Here is a 17641-nt window from a genome sequence, read left to right on the forward strand (position 1 = left end):
AATCCTGAACTGTGTGACTTTGGGAAAATCAACTAACCCTCCTTGGTCCTCAGTGCTCAGATCCATAAATGGATCAAGATGGATTAATCAGATTCCATCTAGATCCTAAAGCCTAAACCTCAACATAGTCCCTGTTTATGGACCCTAATAGGAAGACCTAAAGAACCCCTCACATATTTTTAAGTTGACAAAAAATTTTTCATTGTAATTTTAAATAGTTGCACAAGACATAATTTCCAATTCTATCTGTCTATCAATCAATCAATCAATCAATCAAATCAATCATCTTTCCATTCATTCTTTTAAATATACCCAATGGAAGCTAATACAGCGATTATATATCTTACCACTAACCATTTTAAAAAAGTGACAAAATCTTAATAGTCAGAAATTATATTTCTACTAGATTTCCCCCACAGAATCTATCTGAATATGTTTTTATGCCTGAGTCTTTTATTGATCACACTTCTCTGCCAAAAAAACAATATATATAATTTGAAACTTAATTTTTTTTTTTATGATAGTCACACACACACACACAGAGAGAGAGAGAGAGAGGCAGAGACACAGGCAGAGGGAGAAGCAGGCTCCATGCACCGGGAGCCCGACGTGGGATTCGATCCCGGGTCTCCAGGATCGCACCCTGGGCCAAAGGCAGGCGCTAAACCGCTGCGCCACCCAGGGATCCCGAAACTTAATTTTTTTAAAAAAAGATTTACCCGCTTATTTTAGAGAGAGAGCCAGCACACAAGCAGGGCGAGGGGCACAGGGAAAGGGAGAAAATCCCAAGCAGGCTCCCTGGGAGCTCAGAATCTGAGCTGAAGTCTAGTTGGCCTGCTTAATCAACTGAGCCACCCAGGTGCCACTAAAACTTAATTTTTAAATATTTCCTGTGATCATAAGGCTCTAGAAGTTAAAACATTTTTCCTCTGGATATAGTTCTCATAATACATGTTAGTAGTACAAAATGTGTAATTAGTATAGCAAAGATTTTACACATTGTGATAATTAATAATAAACTAAAATTGTATTGGAAATGCATCTCTTAATGAGAATGGATGGTCCCTGGGGCCTTGATTAAAGGCTTTGAGGATACTAATAATTTTAATTTGCTTCTAATTTTAGTGCGCTGGAGGTAATACTAAAGTTCTGGGTGAGATGGATGGCATCCCTGGGTTAAAGTGGCAGAAGGGGAATGAGGTGGGCCAGTGGCGAGGGAGACTGGGATGGCAGTTTACATGAGGCAGAGCAGTCAGAGGAAAGAGAACACATGGATACCAGGCAGCTGGACAATCTATTCTTTTAAAACAACCTATTTAGCCATAAAAGAGGTATCCCTTTCACCCCTTGTTGTGTTTTTCAGAACCCCTGGAGGTGTGCACCCTGGTTTGGAAATTGCATTAGGGATAATGAAATGTCATGGGGACAGATGGATCAGAGCTGCATATGAATCCCAACCAAGTCCCCTACTGACCACACCATGGGCTTGCTCTGGGGCATGCTGCCTGACCTGTGCACACTGCCATTTGCACACTTTTACTAAAGGCTGGCTGTGAGGGTAGGTGAGGTCCCGAGTGTGAAGCACCAGGTGAGGCCTGTCATCAAAACCCATAGGTTCTCTCTGGCTCTGGGCTACTTCTTCTCATAGACCAGACTGGTGCCAAGGCCAGCCCCAGAACAAAGCTGATGTGGGTGTTCCAGGCTCCAATCTAAGACGTGCTTACTTCTTGCTATCTCGATTTCTACTTGCTGGAAGTTTCTGAGTTCAGTGAGGAAGCTGTTGCAGAGTTCAGTTAACAAATGATTCTGGTATTTCTCTTCATCTTGGGGGCATCAAAGGGGTGTTTTTTTCCCCACAGAGAAACATATCTGAAGGCTCTGTTAAAACTACTTTCTTGAAGTCAGGGGATAAAAGGCCTCAGATAGGAAAAAGAAAGAGTGAGACAGAGACAGACACTGAGCCTGGTTCCCACAGAGAGAATTTATTGAGGGAGCCAAAGCCTTTATTGAGAGGACGAAGGAGTCCTACTTCAACATCCCTCCTTGATACTGCTGGCTGCCAACATGATGGAACAGTCTGGGAAGGGAAGGCCTGCCCTGTGTGGGGCCACTGGGAGCCTCTCACACCACAGCCTGTCCCACCCTGAAGACCCAGACAGAGCAGGAGAAGACATAATTCCCACCCCAGCAGGGTGCTGAGGATGCCTTCCCCAAAAAGGCTAGAGCTCTAGCCTTCAGGATCTCTGGAAGAATGGCCAGGACGCCTGGCCTTCTGATTGGCCAGTCTAATCCTCAATATGAAGGACAGGGCAATAGGCCCGGCTGACAGCTCAGTTCAGACCTGACCTCAGGCATCTACTCTAGGAGTTAACACTTAACATCCAAACATGATTAAAAACACTCAGGACAGTTCTCCTGCTGACAAAGGGCACACCCCAGATAATGGCAGTCCTGCTGGACCCTGGCCAGAGATAGAGACCCTAGCCAACTGGGTGTGAGCATGTGAGGAGTCCACTCCGCCCCTTGGGGAGGATCTTCCAGGGCTCAGCTAGGGCCCCCAAACCTGGGCTTGTGTTTCCCCCATCCAATGCCAGTGAGTCCTCAAAGATCTCCCGGAAGGGAGAAAGGCAGGAAGAGGCAGAGAGCTTGTAAGAGGCTCTCCGTGTACGAGGCTGGAGATTAGAATTACTGGGGGGAGGAAAAGGCTGTAGAGGGGTGGGGCACCGGGGCTGGGGCACTGGGGGGTTCCTCAGATTCTGGCATGTCGTCCTGGAAGTACTCAGCCTGGCGGTACTGCCACAGACGTAGGTTCCCGTCCCACTGCAGAGCAGAGGTGACAAAAGAGTCAGGAGATGCTGCCCCGCCTAGGTCCAAGTCCCAGACATGCACTGGTCCCTGCCCCCCAAACCCTTGTAACCTCACCGAACTGCTGACAATCTTTTCCTCAAAGGGATGCCAACTGACGTCACGCACACAGGCCTTGTGGTTGGTCAGCTTCTTCACAATGTGGCCGCTGAGGAGGTCATACACTGTCCAGGGAAGGCCGGAGTGGAGAGGGGCTGCCAGAGTACCCTCCAAGCACCCCTCATAGTTCCTCATCTGCACTACTTACCTATCTCCTAGGCAACTTCCCTGCTTTCACAGGGGAGCAAAGCCCACACCAGAGGGTGCTCTAATTCCTCAGTTTCTTTTCCCTACCTTGGGCTGAAAGTATGGTCTAGCAGAGCTTGGGTATCTCTCCCTGGCCCTTAGCTAAATGTCACAGGGTCTACACTAAGAAAATGCAACATGGTTCTAAAGCTCTTTACAGCAATTTTCCAAGAAACCCAGAAGACACAGAAGGCATAACCAAAGTGAACAATGGGCCATCTGCAGACATCTGAATTTGCTCTTCCCCATCTGGATGGGGGTGCATCATTCTCTCTTTCCCAGTGGGTCTCTATCCGAGTGCCTCCCTAAGTATGGCACTATCCTAGGCTCCTTATAAGCTGTGGGTATGTCTGGGTGCCTTTCTGTACACTCTTCTGGCTTTAGGGGCTGCACATCCTTTACTTGGAGTTGCTGTCTTTTTGTCTCTGATCCACCGCCCCCCCCCCCCACCTTTCATATGTAATCTCTTTAAAAAACAGAATTGCATATATTTCTGGCAATCTTTTATATCTATTGATTAGAATTCTATGTTCCCTTTCTTAATTTAAAATGCTGATGAATATAAGGTCCTCTATTTCTCTGTTTTAAGCCTGACCTGCTCCAGGCTAAATTACATTTCACTTGTAGTCACCACTGGGCTTTTTACAGTGGTCACTGGTGGTTACAGGTGAAATGCCAGAGAAACATTCTTGCCTTTCCCAAGGCCCCCTGTCCTGACACAATCCTTACCAACAACTTTGCCAGTAGAGCAGCCGCTGTAGATAAACTGCTGGCCCGTACTATGGATGGGGGAGAATCGGCAGCGGATGAGGGTGTGCAGCACCCCATGGCCCCGGTAGGTCATCAAGGAGCTGTCCCCTGGGAGCTTCAGTTTCCGCCAGGCTGGATAGGGATGCACGGAAAGCCCCGAGATTAGGGAGTCTGGATCTTCCCTCACCCTTAGTCCTCGGCAACAATCGATGCTCACAGATGACTGCCTTTTCAATCCCCAACTGATGGCTCTTTCCCCACCTAATATTCCCCCAGGTGGCTCTGCTGGTTGTGAAAACACTGAAATACTTTTGTATTAGTTGGTTCTGAGTGATCTCCAGCCTCTTGCCCCAACTCTCTGCATAGTTGGGCAAAGAATTAATGTGTGGCGAAGGGGATGGGGTTTCTCCAGGCCATAGTTACATCCACTGTGCCCCTGTTAGGTCTTACCAGGGGCTAAGTATTGGAACTTCCACCCCTGACTCTCCACTCTCCAGGTGTCAGCTTCTACCTTTCACACTCACCTTTTTTGGGCACCTGCTGCCAGCGGTAGTCCCAGTTTTGCTGTGTGGCAGCCTGCCGTGAGGCCTCCATTCCTTCCCGACTAGAAAAGCGTCGTATATCCCAGAGCTTGATGGTCTGGTCTTTGGAGTTGGAGATGAGATAGCGGGCATCACCCTGGGAATCCCCAGATGGATAACAAGGTATCAGAGCTTGCGAATACTGGTGGTTGTGTCTGTCTAGCTCTTCTCCAGGTAAAGGGTAAGAATGCCAGTCCTTTGACTTAGCTTGCCTCTTTCTTCATCCAGGCCAGCTCACTGCTGGTTTTCTACCACAGAACCCACCCCCTGGCTTGGTTTTCCCTTCTTTGCCCCAGGCACTGGCTGGGCCTCCCATTCTATCCTGGATTAATGGTCTTCTTTCCTTCTACAAAAAGCCCTGCCCTGCTCAGGGCTGGTGAATACAGAAGGATCTCGTGTTTCTTGGCTTAAGCCCTTCCCTAAACTCCAGCTCTTGCAAACCTTAACTAATAAGGAGCTCGGTGAGTCCCTACACCAGGCCACTGTGACATGCTCCCGGACAACTGTAACCTGGATGTGCAGGTCTGCTTCACTGCCCACCTTACTGTCAATGAAGGTGATGCCATCCTGGTGCCCAGCCAGTGCGCCCACAGGTTTGGGGTCGTCCTCCCGCATGGTGCGTCGATCCCACACTTTGCAGATGGCATCGTCACCCCCAGAAAACAGGATCTGAGAGCTTATGTCAGCAAAGGCCACTGCATTCACATCATCCTCGTGGGACTCAATCTAGGGGAAGAAGGAAGCCAGAATACCTAGGGCCTCTTGCTAGGTCTTCTAATAGGGCCAAGGACTGGGAGGCAGAGGCTCTAAGAGCAATACCTGAAGGGTGCGCCGGTTCTGTTCTCGATCAAAGACATATAGGCAGCCGTCATTTGCCCTGAAAGGGAAGGGATAAAGAGGGTCCTGGGGCCAGAACCAAGAGAATCATTGTTATGTATGCTCTGGAGAGTCTCTGTTTTGGAGTCCTACTGAAGGGCAAGCCCCAGTCTCTATACGCAGGAGGTGGGAGAAAAGTTAGCTATGTTTGCAAGGAGGTTTGAGACCTTTCATCTCATGCTGGGGAAATGGTGAGCAAGAGGTGAAGTAGCTCTGAAACGCTGACCTTGGAGAAAAACGGGCTGGCTGCTCTCCACAGCTACCTGGATAGGTAGTCTCTGAGAGAGCAGAGCTGGCCTCTGGGAGTACTCCCCTCTCCCTGATCAAGGGCTGCATCCCCTACCGATACTCACCCTCCTAGCACTTCCCGTCCATCAGAGGAGACAGCAATGGAAAAGACAGCAAAGCGACGCTCGTCTGGCCTAAAAAGGAGCAGAGAAGGAGCTGGGTGAAGTGGGCCTCCTTCAGCCTCTGTTAGTCTACACAGAATCTAATGAGGGTTGCAAGGTGTACCTCTAAGGGGAAAAAAAAGTCCTGCCAATACATCCCAGAATGTGGATTACCTCCATGAGAACCCCAAAATAATCCTGCAACCATCTATTTTACCCTGGTCCTCTGGCTGACAAGGATAGGTGCTTCCCTCCCAGGAATCCACACAGAGACACTTGCAACCAGTGTACTCTTCCCTCTAAGCAGGAGTTCCAGTTCAAGAGGTTTGCTCCTGGAGAGCCTTCCTTGAGAAGTTTCTGAAGAGTCTGCCCAAGGAGGGAAGCCAGTACCTTAGATCCAGGGCAGTGTGTGTGTCTCCCTCCCCGTAGATGTTGCAGATATGAACTAAGAGAGGCAAGAGAAACAAGAATCTTTCAGGGCTGGGGGAACTTGGGTGGAAGTGAAATTAGGCAGGAGACGGAGCAAAGGGCAAGGATGTGAGACCCTGGGAGTGATTTTCCCGGGAGGAGGCACGGAGTCCTGGCACAGAGGACATGGACATTTGGAGAGGTCCAGAGCTGGAGAGCCAGTGGAAGTCTGGGGCATACTCACTGTAATCAGACCAGCTTGAGTATAGGAAGTGATTCCCATCAGGGGTGAAGGCCACATCTAGGACGCTCCAGCCTACATCCCGGGCCTTGATGCTCTTGAATTTATGAAAGCGGCCATACCGGCAGTCATACAGTCGGATCGTCTGGTCTGGGGAAGTAGGAATCAAGCAGAATTAGGGAACCCCCTCCTGGTATCCTCTCTAGATCTGACCTCTCTTCCTCTGTACATCTGTGGAATCTTCCTTTGATCATGGGAAACATGTTCTGGCCAAGCATCCCTAACCCAGGGAGTTCCTAGGGCTTGGGTCCTTCTAGCCTCAGTCAGAGGGTATGCTCCTTGTTCCAGGGCAGTTTGCAGGACCAGGGTCTGGTGGTACCTTGGCAAGCAGACATGAAGATCTGACCATCTTTGCTGTAGATGCCACAGAAAGCCTTCTGAGAGTAGGTATCAGTGAAGCCCAGATCATTGGGCAAGAAGCTGGAAAGCAGAGGCAAAGTGAAGGTAAAGGGAGCTGAGGATGAGGAACGTCCTGGTTAACAGAATCCTAACAGTGAGTGTGAGTACAAGGGTGGACTTCCCTTTTGCCTTGGGGTACATCCCTTTTCTTTCATTCATTCAATCATCCTCTTAATTTCTATACTCTTCCAGTTTGTTTACCCTCAAGCTTTGATCCCATTCAACCTAACTTTAATATCCCTGAGGATCCTCTAACACCTGCCTCTTCAAAGTTTAGGGGATAAAACCTATCTGGCTCTTCGAGTCTCTCCACCAAGCCCCATACTCACTGAGACATCATTCGAGACCGTTCTCCAAGGGAGAAGCTTCCCCGGTGGCAGAGGCCCCGTTCTCTCTAAAGGAAGGGATTGGGGAATATTGCTAGCAGAAACAGAGGGCCGCTTCAGCCGCACCAACCCCCCACCTCCAAAGATATTGCTCTTGCTGCAGAAATGGACACCACATACACAAGTATGTCCCACCAAACTCTGATGCAGGCTGGCTAAGAAGTCTCTAGCTCCAGCACTTGAGGCTTCCTTAGAAGGTTTATTTCCCTCTTCTCTGGGCAGGCAGGGCTCTGGCTACCTCAAAAGTCCTGTGGCCAGGCTGGTTGGAGGTGGAGAGGCCTACCTGGTGCAGCATCTGAGGAAAGGTGTGCTCCTGTGCTGCCCGCCTAAGCCCCAGCCGCCCTGTGGCCAATTCCACTTGCGTCTTGATCTCATTGCATTCCAGCTCCCGGGTGTCAGGGGTTGCATCCACTGTGAGTACCAAGGAGAAGTTCCATCCTAGGTCATCCAGTCCCAGGACTGTCCTCCAGCCCACTTGATGTGGCTAAATATACCGGGGTTACAAAGACTCCCTCATTCCCTGAATCATCCCATCTTCTTTCAATTTAACCTACTGTTCTTGCAAAAAAACAGAAAAAGGGTTTTCTAATGAAAGTCTTCTGACGTTAGTGTCTCAATCTGCCTTTCCTCTTACCAGGTGGGTTGTATCGGTCCCCAAGACGACCATCCCAAGCACTGTCATGCTCTTCCTCTGAGTCCGAGAGGGCCTGGATGAGTTGTAAATTTGCTGCACCTCCTCCCTGCACCAACCTCACTTGGCCTCTGTGGAGAGATGCGCATGATAAAAGGGAGGATCTGTTCCCCAAACCAACCAAATTCAGAGTCAATGGCTACTCAGCTCTTAGATCACCTGCTATTCAAACCCTCGTACTGTCCCCATGTTGTAGTTTGAGATTGACCAGACCTTGGCTGTTACTTTCAGTCTCCTATAAGATACAGTAGGAAATGAATCTTCGTGCTTAACAGCAGGAGTAGAGAACCCCAATATTCCATGGAAGTTGACACACCTACTAAGTTGACTTCCTAAGGAGCTAAAAATTCTGAGAGCATTTCCTTCTGAGCCTCTGCCTGAGGAGTCCATCACAGAACACAGTATTCTGAAGGGATCCCCGAGCTTGTCTTCTTCCCCAAGGAGCCATAGCTAAGAAATGGAGCCAGTGGCACACCTTTCCAGTCAATTACTGGTGGTGGTCACTTTCCTCAAAGCATTCTTTCCTCAAGAACAGGGTAAGAGTTAGGTTAATTTAAACTTGTTTTTCAAGTAAATCCACATGGCCTCATATCACATGTCAGCGACTTCTCGAAAGTTCAACACCCACCTCCCCAGCTCTTCTCTTTACCCCTCACGTCACTCCTTTTCTATCACAGCAAGGTTTTTATTTTATTTTTCACTTACTTGGAAAATGGATTCCATTTGTGTAGTCTTAGCTAGAGAGGCTCCCCAACAGTCCCCTCAAACACAAAAGCAAGTCGTCTTCATGACCCTCCCTAATTAAAAACAACTCTTATTGGGTGTTGAGCTCAGTGCCTGAGTGTCCAGAAGGGAAGCTCAAACAGAACAGCTGGTCTGGGCTAATCTCACTTTCTATCCTTTGTAACCTCCCTGCCTGGAGTTGGGATCAAGGGACTGTGGTGATCCCTGGTGGGGACACATCAGAGGGTGAGTTACCTGCGGAGGAGATAGGCCAGTACCTGGGCCAGATCCACATCTTCATCCTCCTCTTCCTCTTCCTCGCTCCGACGCAGGCTAGCACCTCTTCGGGGCAAGCCCTCGGAGGGGTCTCCGGACCCAGTTCCTGCACTGCTGCTGTTCCGTGATCCCATCTTCTGATCACAGCATCATTAGGTCCTGTGCAGGGGACTCCTCCTGTCACCTCTTAGGTTCGGTGAAAGCAAAGCCTGCTCTAGAAACACCAGGGTTCTCCCGAGATAGAACGGTAGCTATCTCTAGGAGGGCGACCCTTCCTAGGGATTGAAATCTGTAGGACAGATTCTCTGTAGCCTGTGACAACTCCCAAGGCTTCAGGAATACAAACCCCCAATTCTGTGAAGCAAAAAAAAAAAAAAAAAAAAATCAGAGAGTGAAGCCTAGGGCGCTACCCTAGCTCACCAATGAGAATCCTTTGAAGAGGAATTTCTCAGTTTTCTACCTCAAACTCACCTATCAAAGTCCCTGGAGGGGTGGGTGAATTCCCAGGTAACCTCTTTGGCCGACCAATCAAAACCCCTCGCGGAAGAAAGCGCCTCATTAGCTTATCTTATCTAACCAATCAAAAGCCTTAGGGCTCTGAGACCCCCCGACGCCCCCCTTAGGAGCCAATCAGAGCGCTCCGTTGCAAAAGCCGGCAGCATCGACAACCAATAAGGTTCGAATTCGACTTAACACCCCCTCCTTTCTCGCCTCACGCCCACGTGGTGTGCCGGGGGTGTGTACGCCAAGTGGGGGAGGCAGGGAGGAAGCCGAGAAGCCCCTCCCACTGAAGCCGGCGGCTACTGCCCCGCGCGAGACCACCCACCAGCCAGGAGCGGTCGCAGGACCCGCAGCGGCTCGAGGCCTTGTTTACACCGACTGAGGCCGCAGCCCGGCCAACTGCTGTCCGTCACGCGCCTCCTTCGTCATGCATCTCCCGGCTTCCCGGCCGGAGGGCTGCAGACGTCACGCGTCGCCCCCGTCGGCCCCGCCCCCTTGGCCCGCTAACTGGACAGCTGAGCGCGGTGATTGCTAGATGGGCGGGAGAAAGTGGGTGAGCGCTGGGGGCGGAGGAGGAGACAGCGCGCCCCGGGGGAGGGGCGGCCGCTCGGGGTTGGGAGGAGTAAGTGGGGAGCTGCTGCTTCCTGAGAGACGGCGGAACTACGCTTAATGGGTGACGGGCGGGGCTTACAGAAGAAATCGGTGGTTCGCGACCTGGAAGTGTCTTTAGCGAAAGATACAATTTGCTGTCGGCCCCTGAAGTTCTTTTGGCTTCACAATTTCCAGGCGATCTCTAAGGGCCTCCCTTTCTCCTCACTCGCCGCCCCGCACCCCGGCTTCAGCCTTCCTTTTTTTTGTTGTCTGCACCTTCATTCGGCTTTGCTCTAAGGGGTGGCCAGTGCCTTTGGGGTGTGTTTACGTCACAGAGGGAGATCCGGGCGTCCATACCCTCTCTTCCGGGATCCGGGAGCCTTGTTTTGTGGGGACTGCCCTTTCTAGACCAGCCCTTAGCTGCTTTGGCCACTTTTTAGACGATCCCTGGCTTTTCTCCGCGGTCTTTGCAGACGCTCCCTAATACTAGCCAGGGTCTCTAGGGGCCTTTCCGGTTCAGTCTGTTTCCCTTAGACTCTCCTCGGCTCTCCGGGATTTGCAGACCTTCCCTAGATCGTCGGTCTTCGGCTGGCCTCCCGGCCCGGGCGCCTAGTCCGGGGAGTGCCTGAGAGCCGCCTCCTACCCCGCCTCTGGGTTGATGAGTAACCCACTGAGCCCAAGGCCCGGACGTGCCCCGTCTCGGGAATCCTCTCCCAGGCAGGAGGTCGAGTGACCTCGCGGCGCCGAGAGCAAAGGCCCTGGTTCCTAGCTGCACAGCAGTCCGCATTCTCTTGGAAGTGTTGCGAGCTCACCTAGGGCCTCCCCGAGGTCAGGGATGGGTGCGAGGCCTCTTAGTTGCCCCTGGGCCCTCCTGCCTCTCAGTGTCCCTAGGAGGGCGAGGGTGTGGTCAGACCCGGGCGCTTCTTGGTCTCCAGACTTGTAGAGCCGAGTTTATCATCTCTGATCACTAGAGCCGGCCACATAGGGGCGTGCGATCTGTACTGGGCTCTACGCTTCCAAGGGCCCCGTGTTTGGTTTAATGTCCTGCTATCGCCGTCTTATTCTTAATTTAAAAAGTTTTTTTTTTTAATTTTTATTTATTTATGATAGTCACACACAGAGAGAGAGAGAGGCAGAGACACAGGCAGAGAAGCAGGCTCCATGCACCGGGAGCCCGACGTGGGATTCGATCCCGGGTCTCCAGGATCGCGCCCTGGGCCAAAGGCAGGCGCTAAACTGCTGCACCACCCAGGGATCCCACCAAATTCTTAATTTTTGAACAAGCACTCCGCATTTTCATCTTGCTCTGGGCTCTACGGATTATGTATGTAGTCGGTTCTGCCCGTTACCCACCTCTCATTGTCAGGTAACTTACCATTAGTTTCCCAGTGACATTTACTGAGACCTTAGGATTCTGTGGTTTCTGGGTTATCCAGACTGGAAAATCTGAAATCATTAAAACACACAGACCTCACAAAAACTTGTATGCCATGGGAAATTGTGCAAGTTTCACTGGTAGGTTTTTTGTTTTTGTTTTTTTAAAGGTGGTGGTCAGTTCCTCTGGTGACATGTGATGGATGCAAAAATAATATGGTTTCAATTCCCCATTCAAGAGGTCTAGGGGTATCTGGGTGGCTCAGTGGTTGTTGGCTCAGAGAATGATCCTGAGGTCTTGGGATTGAATCCTGCATCAGGCTCACCATAGGGAGCCTGCTCCTTTTTTTTTTTTAATAAATTAATTTTTTATTGGTGTTCAATTTACCAACATACAGAATAACACCCAGTGCTCATCCCGTCAAGTGTCCCCCTCAGTGCCCGTCACCCATTCACCCCCACCCCCCGCCTTCCTCCCCTTCCACCACCCCTAGTTCATTTCCCAGAGTTAGGAGTCTTTATGTTCTGTCTCCCTTTCTGATATTTCCCACACATTTCTTCAGGGAGTCTGCTCCTCCCTCTGCCTATGTCTCTGCCTCTCTCTCTGTATCTCTCATGAATAAATAAATAAAATCTAAAAAAAAAAATCTAAAATATTCAGATTCATTATATCATTAAACAAATAATAAAACGGGGAAGGCCTTGCATGAATTAATGACAAAGGTGTAGCATGAACAAAGCATCAGGATTAATATGTTTTGAGCACTTTTGAATTCCACAAATAAGAAACAAAAACTTGTTACACTCATCTTCTAAATAATGCATTTCTTGATCACCTCTTCCCTAGCCTCCGCCTCTCCTGACAAACTCAGTTTAAAACTGAAATAGAAATTCAGACTTTTGAAATATAGAATTTGTATATTATTGAATAAAACATTAAAAGTCATATTTTTAAAAATCTGAAATTTTATGACCAAAATGAGTTTTAACATGAAGATAATGCTAAAGAATATAGGATTTTATCTCTGGATCCATAGATTGATTTCTGTATGTAAAAGATTTTTAAGCTTTTGAACTTGTCACCTGGGGATGCCTTTGTGGCTCAGTGGTTGGGTGTCCGCCTTTGACTCAGGGCGTGATCCCAGAGTTCCGGGACTGAGTCCCACATCAGGCTCCCTGCATGGAGCCTGCTTCTCTCTCTCTCTGTGATTCTCATGAATGGATAAATAAAATCTTAAAAAAAAAAACAAAAAAAAAACTTGTCACCTGTGACTTATATACTTTTTAAATATGAGCATTTATATCTTAGAATATACTACATGTCCATTGAAAGAAAATAGCATTTCTTTTAAGATAATTATAATTTTAAAAATAATTATAATTAAGTCATTCTGAGAAACTCTATTGGCCTTCTCTGTCATGATTTTGAAATTTAGCACTTTGCTTGGTGACATTTTGTAAAGTGCTTTTCTTCCTTTATTTTCTTTCTTTCTTTTTTTTTTGAGTGCTTTTCATTTGGGGCAGCTTCTGCTTTCTCCAGCTACACCTGAAGCCTCTTAAAGCCACAGAGAGCTTTTCTACCCTTAGGTATTTTAGGACCTGTTCTAGTGATTGCTAAGTTGATTATCTCTCTGACCTTCCTTTGGCTGTTTCTTGCTCATTAGCATCCCCACTAGAGGGCAGGCTAGGCTCGAGAGGAAAGAAGGAGAGCAGATTTTTTTTTTTTTTTTTTTTTTTCCCTTTCCTAGCTAACCCCGTCCTCTCTCCCTTACCCCACCTTCCAGCTTGGCAATTATACCAAGCTCCTGGGACACTTGTCTAGCTCTGGACTACAAAAGGGAAAGTTTCGTTTTCCGAAGTGACTGATGACATGTGTTTATACATTATCTTCTTGTAGCAAGCATGCTGTGTAGAAGGAAAGGGGGAAGTATGCTAATTTACCCAGGACTTAAAATCTATTGAGTATAAAGCAATTGAGTAATTATGGGCTTTCTAATACTCTCATGTTCTGTGTCCTTTAGAACCAGAATTTTTTGTGTGGCAGAGAGGAGGTACAGGTGTGGTACAGAAGTTAAAAACCCTTTAGCCAGGGAATTTGAGTAGGATATAAGTATGAACTCTTGAGGTGATTTACTGTCTCTATCCTTTGAAAAGGTCTGAAAACAATGACCAGTCCTGTAGCCATGTACACTCCTACCACTTTGATCTTAAAATACCATTTCCCATGGAAAGCAACCAGAACTTGAAGAAGTAGCTGATTCCACGACTGGGGCGGGAAATGTATAAGATGAATGTGGAACAACTCATCTTACCAGTTAGCAAGAAGACAGCAACCACTATCAGAGTGATGGCAGAAGGACTCAGAAGCCAAGTTCTCATGGCCAAAGTTGGGACAATTTGAGCATTAAAATGATAATTTAATAAACGTTAAGTATGTTTAAATCTATGAGGTTCAGGAGTGGTGAGTAGCTAAGTTGGTTAAATGTCTGCCTTTGGCTCAGGTCATGATCTCAGGGTCCTGGGATCACAAGCCAGGTCAGGGGAGCCTACTTCTCCCTCTTCTACTCTCTTACTCCCCCCCCCCCCCCTTATGCCGCGCGCACACACACACGCGTGTGTGAGTGTGTGTGTGTGTGTGTGTATGTAAAGCTAATTGTTCGCCCTTTTGCAGGCTGATAGGAAACCAAATCATTATATTGAAGTTAGAAAATATGGGAAAAGAATCAGTTATCTTGGGGATCCCTGGGTGGGGCAGCGGTTTGGCGCCTGCCTTTGGCCCAGGGCGCAATCCTGGAGACCCGGGATCAAGTCCCACGTCGGGCTCCCGGTGCATGGAGCCTGCTTCTCCCTCTGCCTATGTCTCTGCCCCTCTCTCTCTCTGTGTGTGTGTAACTATCATAAATAAATAAAAATTAAAAAAAAAGAATCAGTTATCTTGCTGTTTTTTATAAACTGTACCTCAGGGTAATGAACTAGATGAAGGGATGTCATTTTTTTTTAAGATTTTATTTATTCATTTGAGAGAGAGGGAGCTTATGAGCAGTGTGGAGGGGCAGAGGGAGGGGGGAGAAGCAGACTCTTCCCCTGAGCGGGGAGCCTGATCCCCCTCCCCAACCTGGAGATCATGACCTGAGCAGAAGGCAGACACATAACCGACTGAGCCACCCAGGTGCCCCTGAAGGGATGTCTTTTTGTAAAAGTATTCCATCTATTATGACAGAGTTTGAATATAGCTGTTTTGAAATCCCTAGTAAATTAATGAATCTAGACACTGAGTTTCCGAGTCTGGATGCTTCAATGGTTAAATTGAGGGAAAAGAAAGGAATGGAGGGGGAGCGTGAAGATTGAAAGGCATGCCTTCAAAGGCATATGAAATTCTTAAAAATAGGCAAAGCTGAAGTATAATGTCTAGGGATCCACATTTGGGTGATAAAGCCACAAAAGTAAAATTAAAGGACATGATTATCATGCACCATAAGTATCCATTTATGCCAAGGAGGGGCTGTGATGAAGGTGAAGAACATGTCGGGGGAGGGGGTGGGGGGCTTTGGGTGTCTGCAAAGTTCTGTTTCTTTCTCTGGCTGATGGTTTATTTATTTATTTACTTATATTTTATTTATTTATTCATGAGAGACACACACACACACAGAGGCAGAGACACAGGCAGAGGGAGAAGCAGGTTCCATGCAGGGAGCCTGATGTGGGACTCGATCCTCGGTCTCCAGGATCACACCCTGGGCTGAAGGCAGTGCTAAACCGCTAAGCCACCCGGGTTGCCCTGGGTGATGGTTTAAAAGGTGTTCACTTTTTCTTAGTTTATGAAGCTATACCTTTGTTTTTCATGGTTTTCTGTATGTGTGTGTGTGTGTGTGTGATTAAGTAATTTTTTTTAAGATTTTATTTATTTATTCATGAGAGACACAGAGAGAAAGGCAGAGATATAGGCAGATATATTGCGGCACTCAATCCCAGGACTCCGGGATCACGATCTGAGTGGAAGGCAGATGCTCAACCACTGAGCCACCCAGGTGCCCTACCTGTGTTTTATTTTAAAAAGATTAGGGATGCCAGGCTGGCTCAATTCAGAAGAGTGTGCAACTCTTGATCTCATTCATGGTTGTGAGTTGGAGCCCCACATTGGGTATAGAAATTACTTAAATGGGCAGCCCGGGTGGCTTGGTGGTTTGGTGCTGCCTTCAGACCAGGGTGTGATCCTGGAGACCCAGGATCAAGTCCTGAGTTGGACTCCCTGCACGGAGCCTGCTTCTCCCTCTGCCTGTATCTCTGCCTCTCTTTCTCTCTCTGTGTCTCTCATGAAATAAATAAAATATTTAAAAAAAAAAGAAATTACTAAAAATGAAAAGGTTACTTAAAATGTGTTAACTATGTTTTATCATGTATCTGCAGCTGCAAGGCACACAGCCCAAGTTTATTCTAATCATCAAAACCACTTTTAAGACTAGTACCTTCATATCACTTAGCATGTGGATACCAGGAGGGGCCTGGAGCCCCACTTCCCTGCCTCTTTCATAGAGGGACTTATTTCCAAACCTATTTTCGTTCTCGCCTAAATATTATTTACATTGCTTATTTTCCTCGTAAACTGAGGAGTCAGCAATATGTGATAGAGGCTTATAGGGTCTACTCCAATCAATACAGAGTGGAAAAGTGAGAGCAGCTAGCATTTGGCGATGATTACTCTGTGCCAGGCATAGTTCTGAGTGCCTGGCTCCACTGACCCTTTGAATCCTCCTAACAACACTGTGAGGTGCAGGCACATCTTCATTTTACAGATGAAGAAACTCAGAGCACCGCTGCCCAGACTCTGCTGTGTGCCTAACATCTATGTTATGCTGCCTCTGATCCTATTCTGTTACCATATGCTGCTCATGAAGCTGAGGATTTGGCTGTATATTTTTAAGTATAATAGACTCCATTACTAACCATGTTTTAGCACGTGATCCACTCTGACCTTAGATTCTTTTCTGCTTACACATGGTAGCTAATGATTGGCTGTCCTCTATGAAACACTTAGTGTTTCCTCCTCCAGTGTTTTCTTTGGAGGCAATTCCCAGTAACTCCATTATATTTGTTGAAGTTTATTCTCATTTTCTGGGTACAGATTTCCATCTTCCCAAACTTATACCATCACTCAGCCTGATTCAGATCAGAGGTGAAGTTATCCCTTAGCCGGTGCCCCTGATTTATGGAGGATCATCGCTTTCTTTATGGTTTCCCTCTAAAGCTCATTTCTGAGGATTTAGGCCAAGGCCTTGCCACTTCAACTATGGTGCCCAGATCAGCAGCATCAGCATCAATTAGGAGATTGTAAGAGGAACGGAATCTTCTGGCCACTTCAGACTTGCTGAATGAGCATTTTATCCCTAGGTGATTCATATGTACTTTTAAGTTTGAGAAGCATGGGATGGGGGACATCTAAAGTCCTTCCAGTTTTTTTTTTTTTTTTTTTAGATATTATTTATTTATTCACGAGAGACAGAGAGAGAGAGGCAGAGTCACAGGCAGAGGGAGAAACAAGCTCCATGCAGGGAGCCTGATGTGGGACTTTATCCTGGGTCTCCAGGATCACACCCTGGGCTGAAGGCGGCACTAAACCGCTGAGTCACCCGGGCTGCCCAAGTCCTTCTAGTTCTACAAGTCTGCTGCTGCTCTGAGAGATGTCTATGCAGTTACTCTTTACCCTGGCTCTACTGTTCACTGTATGGGCTTGGACAATTACTTGACCTCCTTGGGCCTTTGTTTCTTCCTCTGTAATGTGGTACTTGCTTCAAAGTGTTGTTTTGTAACATGCTCGGAACAGTACCTGGCACATAGAAGGTACTATAGAAGTGTTAGCTGTCTTAATATTGAATATGTTTTCATGTATGAGTCCCAATTTCAGGTCAGGCAGGAGGAAGAACAGGTTTAACAACTGACAATGGAACTGCGGGAATGGGGTTATAGAGGCTTCTGCATCTCACAGAAGGAGATCAAGAACTTTAGGCCTAGAGGCTAGACTGAGCAGCTCACAGAAGCTCCATCTTTTTAAGGCCTCGGAACATAGAGTTGATGTGCCTTCTCCCAGAAATTCCTACATCTAAGGTCCAATGGCAGAGCTGCCTGTGAGGTCCTGGAAACCACGAGGCTGTGCCAGGCCAGGCTTCCTGCCTGGAGGGCTGCAAGACGACTGTGAAATTGATGTTAGAAGCCCGTGAAGACAGGCAGGAATGAAAACAGCAAGAAAG

At 47.8% G+C, this 17641-nt stretch overlaps 1 protein-coding gene across 4 annotated transcripts; it reads right to left on the reverse strand.

Annotated features, from left to right (window-relative positions):
- Positions 1-1961: 1961 nt before the first annotated feature.
- Positions 1962-9908, reverse strand: DCAF11 (DDB1 and CUL4 associated factor 11). 4 transcript variants are annotated; one of them, XM_055309344.1, is made up of 15 exons: positions 9757-9908; positions 8933-9284; positions 7875-8002; positions 7524-7651; positions 7184-7248; positions 6775-6875; positions 6399-6545; positions 6137-6191; positions 5711-5779; positions 5301-5358; positions 5022-5207; positions 4425-4578; positions 3880-4032; positions 2923-3029; positions 1962-2820 (listed from the first exon to the last, which is right to left on the reverse strand). In XM_055309344.1, the coding sequence occupies exons 2-15, from the start codon at positions 8953-8955 to the stop codon at positions 2686-2688; spliced, it is 1509 nt and encodes a 502-aa protein (XP_055165319.1). In that variant the 5' UTR covers positions 8956-9284; positions 9757-9908; the 3' UTR covers positions 1962-2685. The 4 variants fall into 4 exon arrangements, with proteins under 4 accessions (XP_055165319.1, XP_055165316.1, XP_055165318.1 ...); XM_055309341.1 differs by having other exon boundaries at positions 8910-9284; XM_055309343.1 differs by having other exon boundaries at positions 8910-9089; positions 9757-9886.
- Between the last annotated feature and the right edge of the window lie 7733 nt (positions 9909-17641).

The sequence above is a fragment of the Nyctereutes procyonoides genome, unplaced genomic scaffold (genome assembly GCF_905146905.1).
Source record: "Nyctereutes procyonoides isolate TBG_1078 unplaced genomic scaffold, NYPRO_anot_genome, whole genome shotgun sequence".
Classification (NCBI taxonomy): domain Eukaryota; kingdom Metazoa; phylum Chordata; class Mammalia; order Carnivora; family Canidae; genus Nyctereutes; species Nyctereutes procyonoides.

Excerpts from the sequence above, each read along its gene's own strand:
- DCAF11 (XM_055309341.1), bottom strand. The coding sequence starts at position 9,064 with ATGGGATCACGGAACAGCAGCAGTGCAGGAACTGGGTCCGGAGACCCC. Across the intron at positions 7,652-7,874 it reads GGACCGATACAACCCACCTG|TGGATGCAACCCCTGACACC; the intron begins GTAAGAGGAAAG and ends TGGTACTCACAG. Across the intron at positions 4,579-5,021 it reads TCACCTTCATTGACAGTAAG|GGTGATGCCCGCTATCTCAT; the intron begins GTGGGCAGTGAA and ends GGGGATTCCCAG.